This window comes from Emys orbicularis, chromosome 4 (genome assembly GCF_028017835.1).
Source record: "Emys orbicularis isolate rEmyOrb1 chromosome 4, rEmyOrb1.hap1, whole genome shotgun sequence".
Taxonomy (NCBI): Eukaryota; Metazoa; Chordata; order Testudines; family Emydidae; genus Emys; species Emys orbicularis.
Window position 1 is genome coordinate 86,120,378 of NC_088686.1, and position 27,474 is coordinate 86,147,851.

The 27,474-nt window shown below is 39.7% G+C and overlaps 1 protein-coding gene across 2 annotated transcripts in view; it reads right to left on the reverse strand.

Annotated features, from left to right (window-relative positions):
- Positions 1 to 27,037, reverse strand: part of ANO1 (anoctamin 1) — a 115,224-nt gene extending 88,187 nt beyond the window's left edge. For both annotated transcript variants that reach the window (XM_065402743.1, XM_065402742.1), the window contains exon 1: positions 26,980 to 27,037. In XM_065402743.1, coding sequence (XP_065258815.1) covers positions 26,980 to 27,037 — 58 coding nt within the window. The remainder of the gene's footprint in view (positions 1 to 26,979) is intronic.
- Positions 27,038 to 27,474: the final 437 nt, after the last annotated feature.

The following is a 27,474-nucleotide window of genomic DNA, read 5'->3' on the forward strand; positions in this document are numbered from 1 at the left end:
ATACATACATAGTACACACACACACACACACACACACACAGACGATGGTAGTAACAGTAAACATGATCAAGCAACTGCATAGCTCAACCAGGATACAAGTACAATTAAAGGAAAAGTTATTTCAATATTAGCACAAAACCTCAAATTCTTTAACCTATTTTCTTTATGTAATTTTTACCTGGGGCCTGATTCTGGCTTATGTGGCCTTGAATTCAGTTTCTTGATGTTTAACTCTTATTCCATATTTTCAATAAAAGAAATTGTTTACAACTGATCTCCACCATTCTCATCTTGTTTATTCCCTGTTTCTCTGCAGGGCTAATTCCTGCCATTGGTGGCCCTATGGACCAAACAGAGGAAATGTAATTTGTATCTCCACAAACGTTGCTGCAAGTTCTGGATTTAGCAGACAGGGGACTCGAGAGAGCATTAACCTATATTCCTGACTCATGTGCTGGGATGTGTCTCATAGCCTGAGAGGCTGCAATAAAATGATGGCTTGTGGAAGGAGATACCCTGGTGATGGATATATAAATATCTTCACCATTAAGTTTAGACAGAGCATAGCTAACTCTAAAGCTGTTGAGTGCCCACTATTACAGAAGCACATATATGTATACTAGTATTGTTACCACTGAACAATGTGGGCCAGCTGAAAGGAGTTGAAAGGGCATGTCCCAGCACCTACTCTAGCCTGCCGTGTGGATTTCTCCACTGCACTGTCAGGATTCCTTTTCAACTAGTCGTATCAGATGGCTTCTCTGTCTCTGGCTGAGCAGGCCTTCAGGCACAAGTGCAGGACTTGGCCCAAGGCCTCCTAAACAAGATTCAGCTAATCAAATACCAACAGCAGCTGAAGACAGACAACTTAGTGTTTTCATTCTTATTATTAAAAAAATAATAATTTAGGATCATGTTGACATAGCTGGAGACACACTGATCATCTGGAACTTTTCTGGTATGTTAATGCCCAATTTGGATCTTTTCTTTACACAAATTGCATCTGGGTGATTTATTATATTAGCCCTGGTGGTTTGGATGGCATATCACATACCAGCTCAATAAACAATTTGGAGTGCTCTTTAAATGTTGAAATACTGTGGCAACAGCACACCCAAGTGAAAATATGCTCCATATAAATCAGTGAGAGGTGGTGGTTTTTCTGTTTGTTTTGTTTTTTAACCAACAAGCTATTGTCTGACTTTAATTGTATTTTTAATCAAGCATATTGCATCATTGAGGAAGGCCAGACAATTCTAAGATTTACAGACATCATTGGTGGTAACATCATTGCTCACGCCCAGAAGATGGACATTTCTATCCACTGATTATCTTTTAAAAAACCTAACACTGGCTTTATCTGAGTAAAGCGATATTGCATCAAGAGCTATGTGATGTGACAATAACTAGACACACTGATAACATCAAAAACACTTATTTAGAATCTTCACTGGTATGTACTGCTTATGGGAATAGAGTTCCATGTGTGAAAGAGAATCTTGTATTAGCTGTTCTGATGCTCAGAAGTACTGAGGAGTGGTATAATCCATGGCAACATAGTTCCATCAGAGTCGTGGTGGATGGGGGACTCAGGGCAGAGGCACAGGGCATCTGCAGCATGACAATGTGCCTGTAGTGGATGTGAGGGACATTAGAGGGATTCCCACAACTTGCAGTACTGACAGATCCTCAGAGCTCTCTCCCTCCTCCAGCTCCCCTCCTGTAGGTTTTACAAATAAATGTAAACAATTATTTTAAAAGTTCTTAATATTCTCCACACCCTTACTGATTAGGCTCTGAACAGCAGCAGAAAATGGAATAGAAAAAGGACAATAGCCAGCCTTCCCTCTCATTACAATTCAAATAAGAAAACCAATTGGAATGGTCCAACACAGAAAAAGCGGGGCCAACTTTTTGTTTCAGAAGGTGGAGGAAGTATCCAGAGGGACAGACACTTTAGACTCCATTCTGACTAACAGAAAGGAACTGGCTGTGAATCGGAAGGTTCAGGGAAATTTGAGTGAGTGATTATGAAATGACAGATTTTATGATTCTAAGGAAAGGAATGAATGAGCCACAAAATAAGTTTCAGAGTAGCAGCCGTGTTAGTCTGTATCCGCAAAAAGAACAGGAGTACTTGTGGCACCTTAGAGACTAACAAATTTATTAGAGCATAAGCTTTCGTGGGCTACAACCCACTTCTTTGCATCCGAAGAAGTGGGTTGTAGCCCACGAAAGCTTATGCTCTAATAAATTTGTTAGTCTCTAAGGTGCCACAAAATAAGGACAATGGACTTCAAAAAAGCACTTCAACAAACTCAGAGAACTGGTAAATAAGGTCCCATGAGATGAAAATCTAAGGGAAAAAAGGAGTTCAGGAGAGCTAACAGTTTCTCAAAGAGACAATATTAAAGGCACAACAGCAAACCATCCTGATGCAAACAAAAGAAGCCAATATGCCTCCATCAAGAGCTCTTTAATGACCTGACAATCAAAAATCCTATAAAAAAAGTAGAAACAAGTACAAATTGCTGAGGAGGAGTACAAATGAATAGCACAAGCATGTAAGGGCAAAATCAGAAAGGGGCAAAATGAATTGCAGCTAGCAAAGGACATAAAAGGCAATTAGAGGTTTCATAAATACATTAGAATCAAGAGAAAGACAAAGGAAAGTATAGGGCCTCTACGTAGCAGGGAAGGAGAGGTAATAAGAGACAACCTCAAGAAGGCCTGTTTTGCTTCAGTCGTCACTAAAAAGGTAAACTGTGACCAGACACTTGACCCAATTAATATTACCAACAAGGAGGAAGGAACACAAGCCAAAATAGGGAAAGAACAGGTTAAAGAATATTTAATAAGTAAGTTGGCTGGGCCAGATGAAGTTTGTCCCAGAGTACTTAAGGAACTAATTGAAGCAGTCTTGCAGCCATTAGTGATTATCTTTAAGAACTCAGAGGACGGGTGAGGTTCCAGAGAACTGAAGAATGGCAAACATAGTATCTATCTTAAAAAAAAAAAAAAAAAAGGGGGGGGGGTGGGTGGGGGTGGGGAGGACCCAGGGAACTGTGGAAGGGTCAGCTTAACTTTGATATCTGGAAAGATACTGCAACAAATTACTAAGCAATCAATGTATAATCACCTAGAGGATGATAGGGTTATAAAGAATAGCCAGTATGGATTTGCCAAGAACTCATGCCAAAGCAACCTAATTTCCTTCTTTGACAGGGTTACTTGCCTAGGGAATAGAATGGAAGTTGTAAACTAATATATCTTGATTTTTGTATGGCTTTTGACACAATCCCACATGGCATTCTCATAAGCAAACTAAGGAAACTGGTCCTGTCGAAATTACTATAAAACAGGTGCACAGATGGTTGAAAGACTGTACTCAAAGAGTAGTTATCAATGGTGTGCTGTCAAACTGGGAGGATGGAACTAGTGGGATCCAGTAGTGGTCTGTACTGGGTCTGGTACTATTCAGTATTTTCATTAGGACTTAGATAATGGAGTGGAGAATATGCTTATAAAATTTGCAGACGACACCAAACTGGGAGGGGTTGCAAGCACTTTGGAGGGCAGAATTAGAATTAGAATTCAAAAAGACCTTGACAAACTGGAGAGTTGGTCTGAATTCAACAAGCTATAAATCAATAAAGACAAGCGCAAAGTACTATGCTTAGGAAGAAAAGAAAATCAAATGCATAACTACAAAATGGGGAAGAACTGGCGAGGCAATAGTATTGCTGAAAAGGATCTGCGGGGTCTAGTGAGTCACAAATGGAATATGAGTCAACAATGTGATGCAATTGCTAAAAAGGCTAATATAATTCGCGGGTGTATTAATAGAAAGATCCTATGTAAGTCACAGGAGGTAATTTTCTCATTCTACCCATTGCTGGTGAGGCCTCAGCTGGAATACAATGTCCAGTTCTAGGTGGGCAAATTTGAGAGAGTCCAGAAGAGAGCCTGTATGGCACTCTGCCTCCTGATAGTTTACTGGGGACCTTGACCATCTAGAGGAGCTCGGCTCTTTTACGGAATGCTGTTCCGATGCTCTGTGCTTCTTCCCTGGCACCAGAGAAAGGGATTGGTGCCGACTTTCCAACGCAATTTCTGGAGGGGCACTGCTAAGCAAGGTAGAAATACCAGATGCCCATCCTGAGCGGGAAGGTTCAGAAGGTGGACGATCTTGCAAGTGACCCTCACCAAGGCTCTTTAGTCACCTGGAACAAGGGTCACGCATCAGCATAGACTTTTTGCAGCTGGCACGAGGCTTAAAGCTTGGAGATCGGCATAAACCCCAGTTTATTCCCCTTGTAAAGGAGGGATTTGATGCTCAAAGCTGTAATAAAAAACAACAAAGCAAGCCATGCTAACAAGTACTACTAGCTAACTATTTACAGAAGGGAGATTAAACCCCCTGCAGTGGGAGAAAATGTACAGTAGCAAGCTGACATGCTCTGAATACTGATCCTGGGCAGAAAGAAGGAACTGAGGGTGGTTGGGGGTCTGAATACCATAAAGCAATGGTGCATGAGTACTAAGGGCACATGCACTGCCCTGGCGGATACCGACGGGGGGAAAAAATGTCCAGGTATAGTACACTGGGCATGTATACTCCTGCCATGGACTGGACACATGCAATCACTCGAAGAAGAATATTATTGGCACCTACATACTCTGATAAATGCCTTACTATTCTCTATGTCCCCATTATGATGCTTCTTTGTGATATTGGAGATATCAAAAAAAAAAAATCTGAAATACTATAGGAATTCCAGCGCTATTTGCAAAAAAAAAAAAAAAAAAAAAAAAAAAAAGAAGAAGAAGAAGAAGGACCAAACTTTGAAATTTCCCCCTCTTCTTTTTGTTGAAATTGTTGAAATGTCCAGGAAAAAAACTTAACTGAAAAAAAAATCAGACTCAAAATTTGGAAAACATTTCAACCATCTCTAAATAGAATTCACAGAAAGAAGCAGAATTGATTTAAAAAAATCTTGGACTATAATGCAGTGCATTCTACCAGAATTACCCTGTATGAATAATCTGTATATACAGGCTACTATTATATGGATTATGAAATGTATTGATCTCTTTATATATTTCTTTAAAACCTGAACAATCCTTCATCCTATTTGAGCCTCACTAAGCTATGTAATTAATTACATTGCTGAACGGAGCCTTAGCATCATGTAACATTACACATGTGAGTAGTTCCATTCATTCACTTGCTTTAAGTTATATACCTGCTTACTGAATCAGGTTTTTAAAAACAGTTAAGCAGATCCCATTAACAGGGCCGACCTTAAGGACATTTGAAACATGAGGCCAGAGAGGGGGCACTCTCAGTTGTGAGTATACCTGGGCTTATTGCCACCAAACCTCCTACACAATTCCATCATGTTACTTTAAAAACAGTTGCTTCCCACTGGCAATACTTAAGTGTTTAATTACATAGAGGTAGAGCTGCAGTCTTCCTGCTTCTTCTATTTGCACATTAAAATAAGCTTCCCCCGTCCCAGAAAAAGGGCTGGAAAGGGAGAATGTGAACCAATATATCTATGGTAACAGAGTCCAAGAAGTTTTGACATATCATCCCTTTCTGTTCATGCTGGAAAGTTCAGTGGACATGGTCAGAACTATATGCACGTTGTAGGCAGAAGAATAAAGGATGAAGATAATGGAAACCACCTGGAATCTGGTCAAACCCTAGCCATAGGTCTAACCCATCCATCTTCTTCTCTTGGCATATACACGTCTTTATTGACTCCTCTAGTCCATCCCTAGATCCTAGTGGAGCCTTGGCCCTTGCCTTTAAACAACAAATTTCTAAAGCCATCTAAGCAAAAAGTGCATAAAATTTGAACACTTACATTACAAACATTAGTTTAACACTCTCTTACCTTACAGGCACATTAATTAGTTCTTAGCAATTTTCTTTTCAGGGGTGCAATAGCTGTTGGTATCAAAGAAAAAAAGGAGGTGGAAGTACCTTTATAAAGCCCTTTCCAAAATGTTTTTACCACATCCTGGATAATGGAATATGTACTCATGCTGGGGTGAATAAGAGAACGTATCACTCAGAACAAGACAGAAGTCTCAAGTTTTCCATCTAAAGGTGAACCTGTAATTTTTGTTAATTACAGTACCTGTTTACACAAAAGCCATTACAGTATTCAAAATGAATAGGACTTACCATACTGTAACTGCAACATTTTTGCATCATTTCTGTAAATACTGCATAATATTTTATGAAATAAGGCCCAAAGATTTTGAAGTTGCAAGAACACAATAGTACTGTGGAGAGAGTTTTCCTCCTTCTATTTATCTTTTAAATTCAGTAAGATCACATGGATCTTTCTCTGTTCATTTAGCATCTACTGAGAACTCCTTGATTCTATGTTGCAAGCTCCCAGTTTTAGCAAATTCTCTCCACACTGAACTTTTGTAAAATGCTTAATGAATTCAATGACTTGTGCATTTGTAATATTGCTGCCTCTGTTCCTCCTTCCATGCCTCCTGTTTGGCTTGTTCTCAGTAACTGCCTCTCACAGGAATCTCCCCTTACACACCATAAAATATATTTTGATGACTATCAACTTCATTTACACCAGAGAGATCATTACATGGTTTTCTTTTCATGTGAATAACAGAAGGGTAAAAACTAATAGACTACAAGCCATCCCCTTGTAAAGCACTATATTTAGGATTTACACAGTAAGCTTTTCTTTTCCACTCTAGCACAGTACTAGTGCAGTAGCAGTTTGTAATATGTTAGTGTTATGTGTTGTGTACATTGTTATTAGTGTAAAATAACTTATAGGGAGGAGGTAGCAGGAGAGAGGTATCATTGAGGAAGGGGTGAGAGAGGCCAGAGACAGAAGAAAGTTTCAGTGATGTCACAAATAAATTTATATCCCAGCTTTGGCACTATTGTAAAATGCTGGTAGGTTTACTAGCCTATGCTAGTATGCTTATATCTCTCTGCACTGGCTTCCCCAGCTCTTCTGCATTCAGCTGAATCTTCTGAGCATGTAAAGTATCTGCAGCTCTGCTTTTGTCTCCATTCTGATTGCATGTATGCCTAGACCCCTACACACCCTATGCTTTATCCACTGTTTTGCTGGACTTGGGAGTGAATTAAAACCTTAGTTTCTCTGAAGTGGAAAGTCATTTTAATCTTTGACCTACAAATGGTTGATAAAGGGTTTTCCAAAGCTATTAGTGAAGTTACAGGATTGTTAGACCAGACTAGAACCTTCATAAAATGAAAGGGAATGTCCATATGCAAATGGCAGGACAGCTGTTTTGACTGACCAATATTGGTACCCCTTTAACATTTTATTCCCTAAAGCACTTAATAAATTAGTATGGTAGAGAATTTAAAGCACATCAAGGACATCATTACCACTATATGCTGGTACTCGGGCAATTACCACATCACTGGACCTTCTTCCTGATCCTGAAAAAATATTCTGACCAGTCTACACAAGAAGAGGAGAGCATCATCTCCACAAGAGGTGAATTAAAGGCTCTTGCTATTCCCTCTACAGCATGTCAATTTCTGCATCACCTTATTCTGCCTATTTTTCTCTGTTTAACTTCTGTCTAACCAGAGTCAAGATCAGCAAGCCAGCACAAATCTAACCTTACAATACTTTGCTGTGACCTGGTTAGCATGCTAAAGTTATTCCATGTGCCACGCTCTGCCCACAGTTTTCCAATAAGTGATGTGCAAACATTAAGTGACTGCCGGCACATTTTCTTTATCTTTTGGTTTTCTTTGTTCTCCCTCTTTATGAGCATGTGTCTTCTTTTGTGTCAAGAAAACACAGGCTCAAACTTCAACACAAACTCTGAGCACTACCACATAAAGCTGACTTTTCCCCTCCAACAGAAACATTTGGAAAGGATGTGAAAAAACTTTGAAGGCAGGATTTTTCCCTTTAAAAGACTAAGTGAAAAAGAATATATGAGTTTAACATTTAAAACTCAAAACTGAGTAAATCTTCACTTTGTAATTTCCCCCCCCTTTTCCTTTTGTTCATATTCAAACTAAATTCCTTAGTTTGCTCTTATACAACAAAGCAAAGCAATCCCTCAACAGAAATCCAAATACAAATTAACATTTATTTGTTACTTTTATACTGCCACAATATTGAGTAATTTGTATGCTATAACATCACAAAAATCTTGTTTGACCCTCCCATCATCACCCATGCCTCCCTCCTTACCACTCCCCTTGCCCACTCTTTGACTCTGAGCCACATCCTCAGCTGGTATAGATGGCCTTCAGTGAAGCTACTCTGATTTATATCAGTTGACAATCTGTCCGTCATGCCTTCTTCCAATTACAGAAGTTGGCAATGAACCAGCTTCCAAATCAATATTCACTAAGCTCCTTTAAATCACTCCTAACCCTCCACCCACCCCTGTTGAATGTCCAAGGGGACATTAAATGAAACTGAAAGGCAGCAAAGGGAAACTTGATAAAAAGAAATACTTATTAACACAATGTGCATTAGCCTCTGGAACTCATTGCCACAAGATATCAACTGAGTCCAAGAGTTTAGCAGATTTCCAAAAGGGATTAGACATTTATATGGATAAAAAGAATATCCAGAGTTGTAACAGTAAATACTACAAAACCAAACACGAGTTTTAGAAGGGATACAAAACCCTAATGCTTTGGGGTTTAGCTATGCTTTATCTATTGGGGCTGGGAGGAAACTTCCACTGGGTCAAGTCATCCCATCCCATACCTGCCTGCTGCTACACCTTCTTCTTAAGCATCTGGTGCTGGCCAATGTTGCAGACAAGATACTGGACTAGATGGATCACTGGTCTAATCCATATGATAATTCCATGTTCCTGTATTAACATCCAAATGCAACTTGCCTTTCAAGTTCTTGTAGTAATTGTACTATTCTGTGTTCATCCTCAGAATATATGTTCTCTGGAGTATTTTTACTACGGCAAAGTGTTGTATACATCTGTACTGCAGCATAAATAGGAATAAACTCTGTAAAATGTAACCCATGATTCACCAAAATTTTAATCCCACCCAAAGCCTTTAAAATCCTCCCAGACCCTTCTTCCCAGCTGAGCCTCTTAGGATGGACTGTCTCTTTTGTGCAATTCCCAAATGAAATCTTAACTTCCTCCTGCTCCTGAATCCTTGATCATTCTCCCAAGTGAGGCAGCCCTGCTTTCCCCAGAATACATTAATCAGATCAGATGCATGTTGCACAGCTGCCTAATACTGACTCATTGTTCCATCCGGGTGCCCTCTGACCGCGGGAAGCTAGGGGAGTGGAGGGCACTCAGTGCCTCTCAGGAGCTACTCAGCCTATAGTTTACTGTTGTGGAGAGTCTGCAGCAGTAAATGTAGAGACATGAAAGCAATGAATATCTGCATTTGTTTTCTACACTGCACACTAAACCCGAGCTCTGACTCAGGTTTGAGCTCAAGCCCTTCTTCCATTCACACACAAAATCAGTCTGACTCGGGTTAGCAAGCACTCAGGTCCTAGGACCCTGCTGGGGAGTGGTCAGAGTCCGAGTCCCTCTAACTCAGGTTCAAGGCCTCCCATTTTGCAGTGCAATGCCGCTCAAGCAACAAACTTGAGTCAGAAGGTTTGCATAATACAGTATGTACATGTTTGCTGTGAGACCCAGGTCCAGAAATTGTATGCCCAGGTTTACAATGCCCTGTGGACACTCCAACATGGGCTTGGAAACACCAAGTCCACAAGCCCAGGTCCCACAGACCCAGGTTTACGGTGCTAAGACACAAAATGGGTTAGCATCTCTCTTTGGAAGCCTTGCTTCAATTTCCTTTGCTCCAAAGAACAAAGTGTCCTGTTCTGACACACAGTCTGGCATATTTCAACATAATTTTCAATCTCTGCCCAGGAAAGGCTGGGGATTGCAACTGTAAGAGCATTGCAAACAAGGTGAATTGGAGCTCTGTAGGGATGCTTGGTTCTAACCAACACTCTATTCCTCTCTTGTACAAGAAAATTGTGTCTTCCTTTCCCTGCCTGCTGACCAACAGATAACTCAGGAATATAAAATCATTCCTGGATAGAGCTTCAGATAAGAAGAAAAAACAGCTTCATGCATTTAAGTTATCTCTTTTGCCAGACTCCGCCTACATTGCCTTCAGGCATGACTCTACACTGTGTATTCACCAAACAAACACGAACACTATGGTAACAATTCCTTCCAGAGTAACAGTTTCTCTAACATGGTGGAAGGACCCTCATCAGGTCTTTGGGGGAGGGATAGCTTAGTGATTTGAGAATTGGCCTGCTAAACCCAGGATTGTGAGTTCAATCCTTGAGGGGGCCATTTAGGGATCGGGGGCAAAAATCTGTCTGGGGATTGGTCCTGCTTTGAGCAGGGGGTTGGACTAGATGACCTCCTGAGGTCCCTTCCAACCCTGATATTCTATGATTCTATAGTCCCTGGAGTATACAAAGCTCCCATTCACTTCAATGGGAATTTTGTCTGCATAAACCATGGGAGTGGAGAGCACTTTTCCTATAGCTAGACACCTCGGATATAGTCCAGCAGTTCTCTGTGTCTATTGCTTCCTTCCCAAATATAACCATACCTCAAACTCAATAAATGACCAGATTTTTTGTATGAAAAAAGAGGAAAAGTAACCGGAAAAAAAACCAAGATGCAGAATTAAACAACCTTCCTTAAAATAAACTCTGTGGTAATGTCTGCCTATTGTCAAAAGTTATTAGGGAATAAATGTGACAGACCTGTCTGCTAAAAGACTTCACTTGAACAGGGGACATACTTAAAACTTGTCAGAGATTTCCCCTCTGTTAATATGTCTGCTTACGCTTACTATACACACCCTGTTACATTGGTATATACTCTTGCATTGTAGAAGGAGCTGATTTATTTGTTGAAGGAAAGAACACTCCTTTTCCCCACCTAATTCTACCCGCTTGGGGTTACAGCCTTTGTTTATTCTGAATACAAAATAGCAAAGTCTTAGACTAAAACCAGACTACCTAAAATTACTTCTGCTTAAAGGATAAAGTCAACAGGGACCAGTTAATGCAAACAAAGGTGGAATTGACCCATCAAACAATTGTATACTAAGTTGCCTACACTAGATATTCTTTAAATAAAAGCTAGCACTTGTCAATATTTTATCAGGCAATTATAAATCACTAATTGTAGAGGGGACAGAACAATTCAAGGCAAAAGGCTCAAGAAAAAGAATGAACAAACTAGAGATGGCCCCAGTCCAAACACCAATGAACTTTGTGAGAGTTGGATATCTAGAGCTAAGCCTTGATCTGAATTTTGCAATTAGGCCCTGTCTATGTAATATATAAAACTTGAATTCCAAATCCAAACCTCCTCAACTTTGGAAATGTTTGAAATCTGGACACCACCCTGCACCTGAATTTCATAGCTTGCACACATATCTAGCACAGGCTAAAGCTTAGAATGGATGATGCAGGGAAAGTACAGTTATTTAGGAGGAAAATCTTTCAATTCAGGGGCTAATCTGTGGAATGTACTCTTTTAGTGGCATCAATAGAAGATGTAATCATGAACATATTCAAAGGCATTAGAAAAGCACTTAAAGCTGAACTCCTGTGGCTTCTTGTCATGCAAAACTCCTAATGGGAATTAAAATAAGTAAAATAAAAATATAGCAAGCTACATACATTGGGCAGATGGGATTTAAATGGACTGCAGAACTTCCTTCTGTACAAACAACATGGCAGCATATGAAAGGGAGGTGCTCCTTCTTCCTTTTCATCAAAACATGCCAACTTGCTATCTGATCCTGCAGTTCTTTACTATACTAAACTCCCACTGAATAGTATGAGAATACTGCATGCATAAGGATTCCCATAAATGCATATTAGTCAATACCATAATAAGGGAAGCAAAAACTCTCACTTCAAATGGACAGCTTTGAAAGCATGACCCCAGCCTGAATCCCAGAGGGTTATGACTTTTATGATGATTTGGGTTATGATCCTATCTGTCTCTGAACTTGGGGGGAATTTGTTTGCTGTATTAAGGCTGAAAGTGGAGAGCTAAAACAAATGATTTGACAAGCACAGTCCTCGGATACTCAAACAAACGAAGTCATTCTGAAAAAGCTGACCACTAAAGTAATTTTGTAATAGAGGCAGTGTGGTCTGGTTTACTGAGCACAGGACTGGGGGACAGTAACGTCTAAATTCTAAGCCCAACATTGCCACTGATTCTTTCTGCAACCTTGGGCATATCCCTTAACCTCTTTGCAGCTCAGTCAGCAGGAGTCAGAACATTTAACTACGTACTACACAGAAATGTTGAGAGACTTAATTGTGACGATGTGAGGGAGATTCCCACACCTGGGCCATTCTTTTTAGGTGGCAAATGTGAGGAATTGTCCCAAATTGAGGTGCCAATAGAGGATGTTTTGGAACAAGTTGATAAATACTAGATGGTATTCACCTAAAAGTTCTGAAGGAACTCAAATATGGAATTGCAGAACTACTAACTGTGGTATGTAACCTACCACTTAAATCAGCCTCTGTACCAGATGACTGGAGGATAGCTAATGTAACACCAATTTTTTAAAAGGCTCCAGAGGTGATTCTGGCAATTATAGCCCAGGAAGCCTAACTTCAGAACCAGGCAAATTGGTTGAAACTATAGCAAAGAACAGAATTATCAGACACATAGATAAACACAATACGTTGTGGGAAGAGTCAACATGGCTTTTGTAAAGGGAAATCATGCCTCACCAATCTATCAGAATTCTTTGGGGGCAGGGGTGTCAAATAAACATGTGGACAAGAGTGATCCAGTTGATACAGTGTACTTGGACTTTCAGAAAGCCTTTGACAAGGTCCCTCACCAAAGGCTTTTACACAACTTAAGGATTTATTATCCCAGTCATGGGATAAGAGGGAAAGTTCTCTCATGAATCAGTAACTGGTTAAAAGATAGGAAACAAAGGGTAGGAATAAATGGACTTTCACAGTGGAGAGAGGTAAATAGCAGGGTCCCCCAAGGATCTGTACTGGGACCAGAGCTGTTCAACATATTCACACATGATCTGGAAAAAGGGTAAACAGTGAGGTGACAAAGTTTGCAGATAATACACAATTACTCAAGATAGTTAACTCCAAAGCAGACTCTGAAGAGTTTCAAAGGGATCTCACAAAACTGGGTGACTGGGCAAGAAAATGGCAGATGAAAGTAAATGTTAATAAATGCAATGCATGTTGGAAAACAATCCCAACTATACATACAAAATGATGGGCTCTAAATTAGCTGCTACCACTCAAGAAAGATCTTGGAATCATCCTGGATACATTTCTGAAAACATCTGCTCATTGTGCAGCATCAGCAAAAAAGCTAACAATGTTAGGAACCATTAGAAAAGGGATGGATAAGACAGAAAATATAATGTCGCTATATAGAATCATGGTACACCCAAAACTTGAATACTGTGTGCAGTTCTGGTCACCCCATCTCAAAAAAAGATGTATTAGAATTGGAAAAAGCAGAGAAGGGCAACAAAAATGATTAGGGGTATGGAACAGCTTCCATATGAAGAAAGAGTAAAAAGATTGGGAGTATTCAGCTTCGAAAAGAGATGACTCAGGGGGAAATATGAGAGAGGTCTATAACATCATGAATGGTGTGGAGAGAAAAAGTATTGTTTACTCCTTCAGATAATACACAAACCCAGGGGTCACACAATTAAATTAATAGGCAGCAGGTTTAAAACAAACAAACAAACTACTTCTTTACACAGTGCACAGCCAACTTGTGGAACTCATCGCCAGGGGATGTTGTGAAGGCCAAAATATAACTGTGTTAACAAAGAATTACGTAAGTTCATGGCAGATTGACACTCTTGGCTAATAGGTCCATAATGGCTAAGATATAACCTCATAATACAGATGTCCGTAGGCCACTACTAGAAGCTGGGACTGGATGACAGGGGATAGATCACTTGATAAATTGCCTTGTTCTGTTCACTCCTTCTGAAGCATCTGGCACCAGCCACTGTCAGAAGACAGGATATTGGGCTAGATGGACCACTGGTCTTACCCACTATGACCATCCTTGTGTTCTTATGTAAGACGGAATGGAAAGCAATCAGTGCTGAATTTTATTAATGAAGAGTTTAACAATGTAGGAGCTCATCTGAACCACCATCCACACACAGGCCTGAATTTCAGGGGAATTGGATTTGAATCCCTGGATCTGAATCTGTCATTACTGATCTGGTTCGGGATTGCATCCAAACCAAGAAGGGATCTATTTTCCACATCTAGTTTGAACAACATACAATAAAAGAGAGGTCTCATGAAAGGACCAGTTTGAGATTAAATATTGTAAAGAACAATTTGTGAGGTTTTAGCACTCTGGAATCTGAATCCAGAGTAGCTCGAATTTGATCTTGAGTCAGAATTCTGAACCCCACCTTAAACAGGCTCCAGACCCAAAATGAACACTGCCTCAGCCTATCACTATTATCAATAAAGCATTGAATAGAAAAGTCTTGCTATTGTAAAGTCATACAAGGAATAACATTTCCAATGTTTTTGAATGCAAGTTGAAAACTCACCCAATTGGGGCTATTTTATTGTGTGTTTTTTGGAACAGAATGTGGAAGCACAAAATAAGTTAAAATGATAAAGACCTGAATAGAAAATTACAGTTATAAATGGAATGGTTGCTGTGAGCAGATAGTTCTGTACATCCACATCTGTTCCAGTTCAAAGCAGTTCATGTGAACCAGTGGGAGAAACTGTTTCCCCCCACCCCCCCTTAGACTACACTGCTACAAACCTATCTGCATTTGCTCAACCACAGGAAGTGGAAAGAGGTGGCAACCACCCAAAAATTGGCTCAACCTGAGTTTCACTGGGACAATATCTCCCCGCCCCATCCTTTTTGCTGCCATCTTCCTGATCCCCGCAACATTATTAGGAAAAAAATTAAAAATTAGATGGATTTTCAAATATTTATGGGAATTCAAAAATGTTTGGTTTTGCTAAACTTATCAAGTCATTTGCAGTTTAACAAAAGCTGCATTTTTGTCCTTCACTAGAGATTAGTTTTTGTTTCACAAGTGTCCCCTCAGGGGTCACTTAGATGATAAATAAGGAAAAAGCTGACAGGAGAGTCAAGTGGGGAAATAGATATTAAAAATAATGAGGCTGCTCCAAAACTAATTCAGGTTCCGGACAGAATGCAAACTTCCAGCGCACAGTTTATTTTAAAGTGTCTCCTTCCCCCTCCACTTCTGTCTCTGTTTTATCTCCTGTAGTTTCATCTTTTTTAATGTTGTAAAACCTATTCCTAAAAAAAGACAGTAATAATAGAAACAGCCACACAGAGAAGACGCAAGATGTAAACATTCGGTTCCAAAATCCGCTGTGAAACAAAAGGGCAATGGGATTGCATTTGGTAAAGGCTGAAATCTGTCCAGTGTTTTGAGCTGAAACTGAACCCCACTCTTCTTAATGTGTTTGGATGTGTCCCCCTCTGACTAGGAGAACGGATTATTTTTCAATTTGAATATTCTTCAGTTGATTAGTATTGAGCCACAGGCAGTTCATACACAGAATGCATTTGTTTTAACTATTCTTTTTAATAGAGGATAGGTAGGGTTTAAATAGATGTGTGTGTTTTTTCCAGCTGCAAAAACTTCCAGACTTAAATTCTGCAGTTGATTCTGTGTGGGCAGTTCCGTGCCCCAGACTTTACTATGGGGTCTGTCTGGAGAGAGCCAGTTGCATGACTGGATCTTCACTGCTTTCAGGTGAATTATGTGAACATACCAAAAACAGTATCAGGCCCTCCAGGGCTGCTTTGACTGGACATTGCTATAAATATTTAGTGCTAGATCTGACAGTTAGTGAACCTTTAACCCCAATTAGACCTGTGTTCCTGCTCCAGAACTGAACATAATAGCAAAACTCTCACTGACTTAGCACCCACTGAAGTAATTAAAAATATTCCTGAGAAAGGGATGCAGACTCTAGCTTGTAATGTGACTCAGGCCTGGTCTACACTGGGGGTGGGGAGGGGGCCCGAGCTAAGTCCGTCTAAGTTACGCAACTTCAGCTACATAAATAACGTAACTGAAGTCGACCTACTTAAATCTACTTACTGCGGTGTCTTCACTGCGGTAGGTCAACTGCTCATGCTACCCCGTCGACTCCGCCTACGCTTCTCGCTCTGGTGGAGTATCGGAGTCGATGGGAGAGTGCTCGGTGGTCGATTTATCGCATCTTCACTACACGCGATAAATTGACCCCCTCCCGCTGGATTGATCACTCCAGAGGTAAGTGTAGACATGCCCTCAGTAGTTAAAAGAAAGAGTAGTGTCCTGTGTTTCACTTTAGACTATGCTAGTGGAGGGGTGCTGAGAACATCTTGGAAAGTACTGTGCAAATTCAATTCCCTCTGAAGGAAGGGTTGCCAATTTTGGTTGGACGTATTCCTGGAGGTTTCGTCACATGACATAATCTTTAATTAAAGATGAATCTTTAATTCCTGGAGACTGCAGGATAATCCTGGATGGTTAGCAACCCTAACTGAAGGCAGTTATAAATGGAGGCTGCTTAGAATCCGCAGGATCAGGCCTTCAGCCACTTGACCACCTTGTTCTTCACCAAAAGTGATCATTGGGACTACTCACATGCTTAAAGATAAGCACATGTTTAAGTGTTTTGCTGGATTAGAGCCAGAGGGCTCAGAAATTTGCAAGACTAGCCTTGGATAAACTACTCTGGAAAAATACATTGCAAGAGACAGAAACTGACTCAAAAAAAAAAAAAGTCCTTCATTTATAAGTCAAAAATGTTATGTTTTGGAAACAAGAGCCTAGCTTCTTTAGCAGGATTATTAGCAAGCTGCTAAGTGGAGAAAGATTAAAATGAAATTCATGTACCTACCATTTAAAAACAACTAACTTGAAAGGCTTATATTTATGCAGCAGGTATTACTATGAAATTTTAAAGTCTAAAGTGTGAAAAAGGGTTCTGCTTTTCCATTGGCAGGGCGTAGAGGTTCTGCTTTTTATCATCCAACTAATCATTTATATTCTGGCAGTGATTTCCCCCCCCCCCCCCCCCGATTCATACTTCTATCATAAATTTATTTACTGGAACAGCATGAAGAGAAAATACCTTTTAGATGATCATTTGAAATGGTATTGTTAAGGCGCAGTTTTTCTTCCAGTTGATGTTAGCATTATTATCAGTTATTATTATAACCGTAGTTTGAGACCATATTTGCTCTAGAATGAAACTAATATGGACCTAAAATAAAGCCATATTTTCTAAATGTGCTGATCAGTCCATGATCTCTTTGAAGCAGATAGCCAAACTCATGAGTGTAGCAGGACAGCTCTACACCCAGATCCTGAACTGTAGCGGAGGAACACCTGGAGCAGCTCAGAAGTGGGGTTGCGAAGATGGCTTAACACTATTATTGCACTCCCCTGATTCTGGGCAGAAAGATGCTGTTTTGGTCTCCCCCCACCCCCCTGCAATTTGCAGCAGCCTACTTTGCAAAAATGCCACTATGTGGTTCCACATTTTATTGTCTCTCACTGACTTCATTTCAAATTTACTCAGGTTGAAAGGAAAAAGGTTTGCCCTCAACTGCCAGCCCAGCAAATTCAAATTGAGATCTGAAAGTTAAGTCCTCTCCTCATGCATAATCATTTGTAATAAAGGTTTGGCAAGCCAATCATACTCGCAATAAGACCTGTGCGACGCCTATTTTCTCCAAATGATGCTCTCAGGTACATCTGTGCAACCCCATTGCAAGCTCATTATGGTTTGTAAGGTACTTTGATATCTGCAGTTGGAAGGTGCTATAGAAGTACAAAAGATTTATTCCATTATAAACCCACCTCAGCAGGGTTATTCAGATTAATGTTACATATCAGTGTTTAACCCTTGGATCAATCTAGCATCCTCATCCAACTTAAAAGAGAATTTCCTGAGTATGAGAATGTCCTTAGGTACAGTAGCTCAGATATGTAATACATTCCTGTGTTTGGAAAGCCTGAACCTCCTATACAACACTGGGGCACAATAGCTGAACCTATTTCAGGGTTTCAATTATAATACTGAATTTCTTGTCTTTGTTGTTTGGTTTAAGTCAGTCTCCGAGGCGCGCCCTAAACTGAGCTTTCATTTTGAAATGCATTTTAGCTCAGACTCAACTGCCTGCCAAATATCGTTATTGATTAGGACTGTAAAGGTGAAATAATATTTCAAATCTGCTTCCCTGTGATCAGCAGAGGACCTAGAAAATTGTTCAGACAGAATTCAGGTCACCTACTAATAAGATTCTACTTTTAGATCATTGAATTCCATGTCCCTGGAAACCTGCAATCCCATGACACCGAATTAAAATGATTAGGGCTAAATTCTGCCTGTGTTTATAGGTGTCTTTCATTGAAGAAAATGGAAGATACAAGCACGAATCCAAGGATAAAACTAACTTCTCTTCTTTTTTGCTGGTCCAACTTTCAAATTTTTATTTCATTTCATTATCTAGACATTCTGAATCTATGATGTGGATGCAATTCATTCCTGTGCAGAAGACTTTAACAAGGCTCTATATACGGACATTCACAGAAACTCTATTTTTCAGCAAACAGTGCAACAGTAATTCTAAGGACAGGTGTGGATAAAGCTAAACATGTTATGGCTCCTAAAAAGACAAAAAGGAAATAATCCTTCCATACAAAATATATTGCAGAGGCTATAAAGAAATGCTAGTAGTGTGGATTAGAATGCACAGACATAGTACATACCGTACTACCAAAAACTTAAGAGCCTGTATCTCATAAGCCCAGAAAAGGAATGCATGGATGGGAAAAGGGAAAATTCTTATTTTATCTTGCAATACACACAAGGTCAAGGAGTAGATATCACTTAGAAACATATACAGTATATTGATATGATCTAAATTTCTTTAATCACTTGTCTGGACACAGCTGCCCTGAGGACTCTACCTATCATATTGAAGTGAGGTTTTAATATTACCCAAGTCATGTCTCTAGACAATTCAGTCATTCCATTTCTATTAGTACAATGCATAGTGGACTTCAGTAAGCCCTCCCCATCCATTGTCCATACAGCATATCCTATAAGGCAAGCCCTTATATCAGGCATACATTATACTGCCTAAAGATGTACCTTTTAGTCAGACATATAGTACTCTCAAAAAGAACAGGAGTACTTGTGGCACCTTAGAAACTAACAAATTTATTTGAGCATAAGCTTTCGTGGGCTACAGCAAAGCTTATGCTCAAATAAATTTGTTAGTCTCTAAGGTGCCACAAGTACTCCTGTTCTTTTTGCGGATACAGACTAACACGGCTGCTACTCTGAAACCTGTCATATAGTACTCTGTGAGCTGAGGGGTGAAAACATTATCTACTCTATATGATTTGCTTTTGCATTGGATATACAGGGTGCTGTATGGATCTGATCCTGGGAGGTGCTCGGAGTCTCCTCTAAAGTGATGTACTCCCTCAATTCCCCATTGACATCCAAGCATATTTAGATTGGGCCCTATATTTTCCAAGGACACAGTAACTTATGTTTTGTATAGGTTGGAAGATCCTGATATTTTAGTAGATAATCCCCACAAAAAGGTGGGCTCTTTGCTTACTTAAAACCTGAATGAAATACATACATCTTCAGACCTATTTGAATTCAAGATTATGGGCGTGTTATCAGCAATATGATGAACTGAGAGTATGTGCTAGGAAGCTTAAATTATTTAAAAAATGTTTGCTTGACTTAATGAGGTGGAAGTAACTGTTATTTTGGACTATAGCCTGATCAATATTAGGAGTGGTGTTGAGGGAATAGTTAATTGGAAGCTCCCTCACGATTAATTATTTTAGTAATTAACCAACCTTAATAGATTTCTTAGATTCTCTTTCACTGATTGTGTGGATGCATTTATTTACGAGGTCTTTCCAACTATCTCCACAGTTGGAAAGGGACAGGAGAGGGCATTTCCCCAATATTCTACAAATTAAACATGTGAACATTCTGTATTAGAAAGAAACCTGCAGCAGAACCTCGGACCCAGAATCCTAATCCTACCCCATTGCAAATGTTGAGACAGTTCAGTTTCACATCCAAACTTGGTGACTCAGCTGCTACACTAAGTCTCCAGGTAATTATATGGTTGAATAAAATATATTAAGTCACAGGAAATAAGAAGGAAAAACCATTAATTTATTTTTAGAAACCTTGACTCGTCATTCATCAAAAAGAACATTCACAATGTGCACTCAGTTACCAGCATCTGCACGAGGTTTGCCTGACCACATGCTGAAATGCATATTACATATAGAGAACCATTTTTCCTCTTTAGACCAGGTTCAGACTCCGTGCTAGTGAACACAGGATATATACAGCAATGTAATAATTTCCACCAGTCAGTAGAACTGTTCCAGGGCTTCATTTTACATGATAGAGCTTGCTTTGACATAGTCTGTTCAGTCTTATCCTCTCACTACTGCCACATCTGATGCCCCCAAACCATTCAATACACATCTTCCATTGATAGTGGCAGTGTGCACACTTATACTGGAGCAGAGGAGACACAGCCTAATTCAGCTCCCTCACACACACACAACCACCAAAATGGGCCCATACTCATGTTCAAGAAAGCAGTTTTAATGCATGCCTGAATGTTCATCTCTCAGTAACCCCATGAACAGATTGTTCCTGCTCATAACACCCCGTGTGTTTGTGTGCATACACTGCCACTATCAAGTCAGGGAGCATATGCACACAAGTCAGTGAAACACACCCACAGGTCTGCTGCTCTCCCTGAAAATTTTCCTGCAGCGGCTCTGATGCTGGAATAGGAGCAGAAAAGTGTATGCACACAATTGCACGTGCAGAATTCTCTTTTAAGACATCAGTACCACAAAACAGTTTGGGTCAATTTAGTGACTTTTGGCACAAACACTTCCTCCTTTTGTACATCGCAATAATTTTTTCCCCTAGATTGGCACAAAGTTCTTTGAATTTCTACATGCCAGTCCAGAAAAAAAAAATCAGTCACTATACACAAACACATAGGGGATGGGAAACAAGATCTTGAAGTGATAATATTACAGTACGACAGACTAGACATAAATGAATAGATTTCTTCCTGTTATTGATCACACTAAGCAGGCCCAGATCCTGTAAGGGGTTGAACACTTTCAAACCCCACTGAAGTTAAGGAGTCAAATCCTGAGAGACCTAAATAAGGCCCTATCCTATCCCACTGAAGTCAATTGTAAAACTGCCCCAAAAATAAAAGTGATGGAAAAAGATGGCATGGATAAATTATATTTTAGAGCAACCTATTTATATTTAAGGCTACAGTGAAGACAAGAGTCTAAAAGTCTTTCATCCTTACTTTAACATTGGCCTTGTGATGCTGCTGGATTAAGTATCTGCTCAGGATAGCTGGCTCAGGACAGTGGTTGTGTGATTTACCTACTACAACACCTTTTTATGACAACATGTTTTGAATTTTGTATTTGTGAATTTAATTGTTGTCCATGAGTTTCCTTTCCTGTTATTATTAACCAGGTGCTTTTAAATTTGTTTAATCTCTTCTCCTTGGACAGAATTTTGCTGTTTGATCTAATCAGCCATGCAGATTTCTATTCCATATTCTGAGCTTGTTCTGTGAGCGGAACTGCAACTGACATCAGTGAGTGCAGAACAGGCAATAAATATCTGTAGTGTGGACAGGAGAAAGAATTTTGCACATACTGGTGCATACTGATCAAATTTCCTGGCATACAGACAGGAATGGTCTGACCACAGGCCTGGTAGCCAGAAACACCTGAGTTTTAACCCCAGATCTCAAACTAATTTGCTCTATAGCCAAAATTAAGTCACTGAATTTCTCTGCCTGAATCCTTCCCTCTGTAAAATGGAGATAATATTTACCAGCCTCACAGGATGTTGACATGATTCCTTAAATTTTTGTAAAGCAATTTGAAAAATGCTGTAAAAAGGCTTTGTATCAGGATTATAATATGACCAATAAGCATCTACTAGGAAAAAAATGTTTTACAAGTTCCCTTGTAACCTCTTAAAAAAAAAAAAAAAGCGATGATTCTCTGTAAAGATAGCTAACTATCTATGGAACTTTAAAGATTATTTAAAAAGTGACAAATTCCATCTTGGGAAGTTGCACTCTAAGGGCTTAGAACCTGCAAAGCCATATACATGCAAGTAGTCCTAACCAGTGCTAATAATCCCAGAGTATAAATATTAGCAAGGACCATTTGCATGAATAAGAGTTTTCATGAGAGGGCTCTAATTTACAAGCCACCTATTTTGATTGCTACTAAAAGGCTAAACTTTACTTAAATTATCTCAAAGTAGCAGCTAAGACATTGCAATATTTTCCTATACTAAGAACAGAAAATAGCAGCAATTTCTCAGATACCAATGTGTTCTAACCTTTGGCACAGGACTGACTTTTTAATAGTACCACTGGTGTACTGAAGGTGTCAGTGTGAAAGGTGTTCTACAAGTGATGAAGATATATGCATGAAAGCATTGCTGGAACTATCTAACTGCTCTTAAAGTCAAAGTAAGTTCTGCCTGCATCCGGATTATAAAATCCAATTATGTTTATGGCAAACATGGTTGGGGCTCGTAATTTTAAATTTGCATATACACATTTTCCTTTTGTCCCCATCAATGCTATTACTGTAATCTCCCAAAGTATGCAGCCCAATTTCACATAATATGGTCACTAGCCTAGCAGATCCAGTTAGATATTATATATCCAGAGGTATATTGTCAAGACTCCAGCCATTATCACAAGGGGAAAAAAAACAAACAAATTATGACATATGCCTGCTTATGCCTATGGAGTCAAAATAAATAGATTATTATTTACCTACAAAATAACTGTGACTGCATAGGAAATGGATCTCTGATGACTACAGTACTTGAAATGCTTTGTCACCTTGTCTGAGGTCAAGTCCATGTATTCAGTATAGGCCCAATCCAGACAGCTGCTCAACACCCTCATATCTCTCATTGATTTCAGCGTGCTCAGCACCATACAGGATTCAGCCCTCACAATATACATTGCGAGGCTGTACAAGTCATTCAACAAAACAGCTACCTTGATCTATTAGGCTACTAAGCTCTATACAAAGGAACATTTAAGCACTTTGAGTTATACTTAGCTTTGTTTTTAGAATGTATGGAAAATACCCCTACAGCTGGTGGATGAATTAGAGCTAAATGCCTCTCTTGTATTTACATGTTGGGTTTACTCTAATAATGTGTGAAGAAGGCTGCCATAAATGCACCAGAAAGAGCTGCTTGCCAAGGTACCAGTTGTGCAAGGTGCTGAGCAGCTCCTGAGAAGTGCTTAGTGCCTTGAAGCCAATGGGAGATGAGGGCATTCAGCACGAGGATCAGGCCCTGAAATCTGCGATGTTTGATAAGATTTCCCAAGAAAAGTTATTCTGATTTAATACAATCTCTCTCCCCACTCACAGTGAGTCCCCAGCATTTCCTTTTCTCATCAGAATCCAGGGGGTATAATAAAATTAAAAAGGACATTTTCCCCCTCTTGATGCCAACAAATGCTCCCACTTCCCAGGGTGACTCTTCTGCCTTCTGTTTTGGCAGGCTATCCTTCTTCCATATTTCATAACTACAGTTGCGTAACAACAGAGCATAGCTATAGCAGCTTCTGGTTGTGGTAAACATGCTGGGTCTTAACCCCATTACCAGCTCTGCTGTGTCACTTATTTCCTGATACTCACTTGCTCCATAACCCCTTGCAGTAACTGGTGAACTGTCCCGCTTGCCAGGCTTATGGAGGACTAGACATATTGTACTGCAAGTTATTCAGCAGAGTGAGACACCTGGCTGCAGACGCCAAGAACCATCACTGAATCAAATCTACCTGCTGGAGGTGCTCGGGCTTAACACGTACCCATCTCCATAAATGGGCACGTTATTTCAAATTAAAACAAAGTTAATGAGGTGAATGACTGCAGAGCTGGAAGAGAAAGTCTAATTAAAATCAAAGCAGTTATTAGTCTCTTATCACTACTGATTACTTATTAGCTGGAGATAATTTGTCACTTTAACTGGTAGCGGAAATAGCTCAAGTGTTATCAAGAGCAGAAATGTAATAAAAACAATAAGCCTATAGGCCTGCTCTAGATGTTCCAATTCAGGGCTGAATAATCTCTTCTAGAGGGAGAGCCAGGGAAATGGGTATGGGGTGAAATCCTGGCAAAACTCCCATTGACTTTAGTAGGGTCAAGATTTCATCCCAGAGGGGAGTGCGGGGAAGGGGTTGATGGTTTAAACTTCACATGGAAGTGAGGATTTGCTTCCATTCTAGCTCTGCAGGAGACCTCACCCTCCAGCCCCAAAGATATCCTGAGCCTCATAAAATTTGTGTGTATATATATATATATATATATATACACACACACACACACACACACACACACATATATATACATATACATACACACACACACACACCTATCTCATAGAACTGGAAGGGACCCTGAAAGGTCATTGAGTCCAGCCCCCTCCCTTCACTAGCAGGACCAAGTACTGATTTTGCACCAGATCCCTCAGTGGCCCCCTCAAAGATTGAACTCACAACCCTGGGTTTAATTTACCAGACCAATGCTTAAACCACTGAGCTCCTCCAAACTGCTCCCTAAGGTACCATTTTACCTATGCCAGCATGGTTCCTTCAGACATTATGTTGTCCATGCCTCCTTTATAGAGGGAGCCCCAGCACTACCTCTACTTGCAACTCCACAGCATAAGAGAATGCTGACAACTGTAAGCAATGCCATGCACTATCACATGCCTATGGGTTTGTGGGGCCCTGACACAGCAGATGACACTCATCCCCTTTGATCTTTCCCCTTCATGCTACCAATGAAGCCCAAAATTCATGGAAGGGGCTTCTGACAAGTCAATGGCAGAGGGGCACTGATGACACTTAGGCTCAACTATAGTTTCACATAAATCAATCTATTTTTGCAGATTTTTCTTTTGTTTACCAATTCTCTTCTGTTTTTTTAAAAATATGTCCCTCAATCCTTACTCCAGGCTAAATTGCAAAAAGCAGTCAGTGGAAGTTTTGCTTGAGTAAGAACCAAGTAGAGACTTCAGGAATGGGTCCTACATCTTTTTGCAGTGGGAGCAAAGGTTCCCAGGATAAACTGACAATCTACAGCTCTGCAGTATAGTTAGATGGCTTATATTTTATAAACATTCAAAAGAAGCTTTTTTGGATGGCTTGTCAATAGAAATGCAATGATGTATTTGTGAGACCAAAATTGTTCCGTGCTCATATTGATGAGATTGGGTACATTCAGTTCATGCTGCTAATGGGTGAATCAGTAAATTAAATGGAGACTGTCACTAAAGTATTATTTACAATCTCAGAGCTCTATTGGCTTATCACTTTGATTGCCTTATGATAAATAGCTGCCTACCTCATGAGAAATAGTATTTCTTTTTAGTACCATTCTAGCATTTAGTCCTCATATTGATTTCACTGTTAATGTACTTTGATAACGTTAGCTTTCCCTGTTTTTCCTGCTTTTTATTTCAGAGTGCTCCTTCATGTTCATCTTTGAAATGAAGAAGTTACACCTCTTCTTCTACTATAACTATGTTAACATGGGGGCAATTAATGGACAGCAGAAGAGCAATATTTTGATATAAAATCCAGCTGTTTTCTGTCAGGTTGGTTTCCTCAAGTGTCTTATTTATTTTTATTTTTTTTATCCTGAGACACTCTGGCTGGTCTGAGATTTGATGAGCATACAGTGTTACTTTTAGAAATGGGCTGAACTCCAGTTAAATATTTGGCTGTTTAATAGGCAGACTTTAGGATAACAGTCTTCGTGGGAATCCAAAAAAAGGGAGTAAAAAAGGGCTCCCCGTGCTATTCTTAGCAGCACACAGTTAGATTTGGAATTTTGATTGTAAAGCATGGAATTTATAAACGTTGCCATTCTAAATTTACTTCGTTTGTATACAATTCAGCTGGATAATCAAGTGTTACGGTATGTTCCTGCTCAGCAGCTCAGTTCTGAGTTTAACAGCCTCTAAACTAGGAGAAAATTTCATTCAATAAACATTGATAGTGTCATTTGTTTTCCAATTGTTGAAGTAAGTGAAGATTTATGATGTGTGCATATAGACACATACACAGATACACATGGCAATGATTTATTTCTAGGGGGAAGCCAAGGAAATTCTCTCCCTGTGCCCCATATCATCGAAGGTATCTGTTCTTTGGTTCTAAACGTTAAGTAAGTTCTCAGCCAAGGAATGTACTATCACTCTCCCTCCAATCGATAGATGTGTGTTTGCACTCGTTATTTAATGATAGTGGGATACACAATTTACCTTATTTAACAAAGGTGCTACTGATTAGCTGCACACCTCATTTGCACACACACAGACATTTCAGTTTAAATCCTTCTTTGTTTGTCTTCGGTTTTATAATGTGAATTAATTGAAATAGAATTTGTTTATATATCATTACCATATACTGCACTTTTCAGTGTTTCATGGGTAGATTAGCTTTGTAAAAAATGAGCTTTTAATTGCTATATTTGGGCAGCTATGACTGATCATGTTTTATGTTTTAGAAGAAAATAAAGATTTTATTTTGCCAGTACTTTGCTAAGTAGGATATTGCACCTGGAATTTTAAAGTATTAAATAAAAATTGCTAATAAGTTCCTTAATATGGCACTTCTGATGGGGAGAGATGGGGAAACAACGTTTGGATAATCTGGTTTTCCTTTAGAATTACCAAACTAGAGTAAAATGACTTTCCCTCCAATAACGTCCCCAAGATCCAAACTCTAAGACCTTTTGAATTTCCCCACATTGCTATAAACACTTACGTGGCCCCCAAGGTGCCTCTGGGGGGATTCTCTGAAGGTCAATTTCATCCTTATCCATTTCTTATCCAAGCCTGGAAAGCTCAGCTGCAAATTAGTACCAAAAAGAATATTTGAAATTGAAGGGATCCTTCCTCTTTGCTTTTTAAATGTTTAGGGCTTTCATTCAATGGGCACAAGAAGCCAGTCAGCTACTGCAGATTGCCACACAACATATTTGCAAGCAATCCTTCTACCACCACTAATAATAAGAGCAGGGTCCCTGGAATTGAAGGCAGCCAAATTTAAGAAAGAAAAAAAGAAACGGAGAAAATTCCCAACTTGATGCCCTGGAAAACAGAGCAGCTTGAGCTAACCCTGCTCCTCTTGCAGAAAGTCACAGATGCAGCCTCTGCCATGCACAGCGGTTTTAAATTGATCGCTGCTGCTGCAGCCGCTGCTTGAGGAACCCCCCTGGTGAAGAGCGAGGCACTGACTTTAAATAGCAGCGCTCTGCTC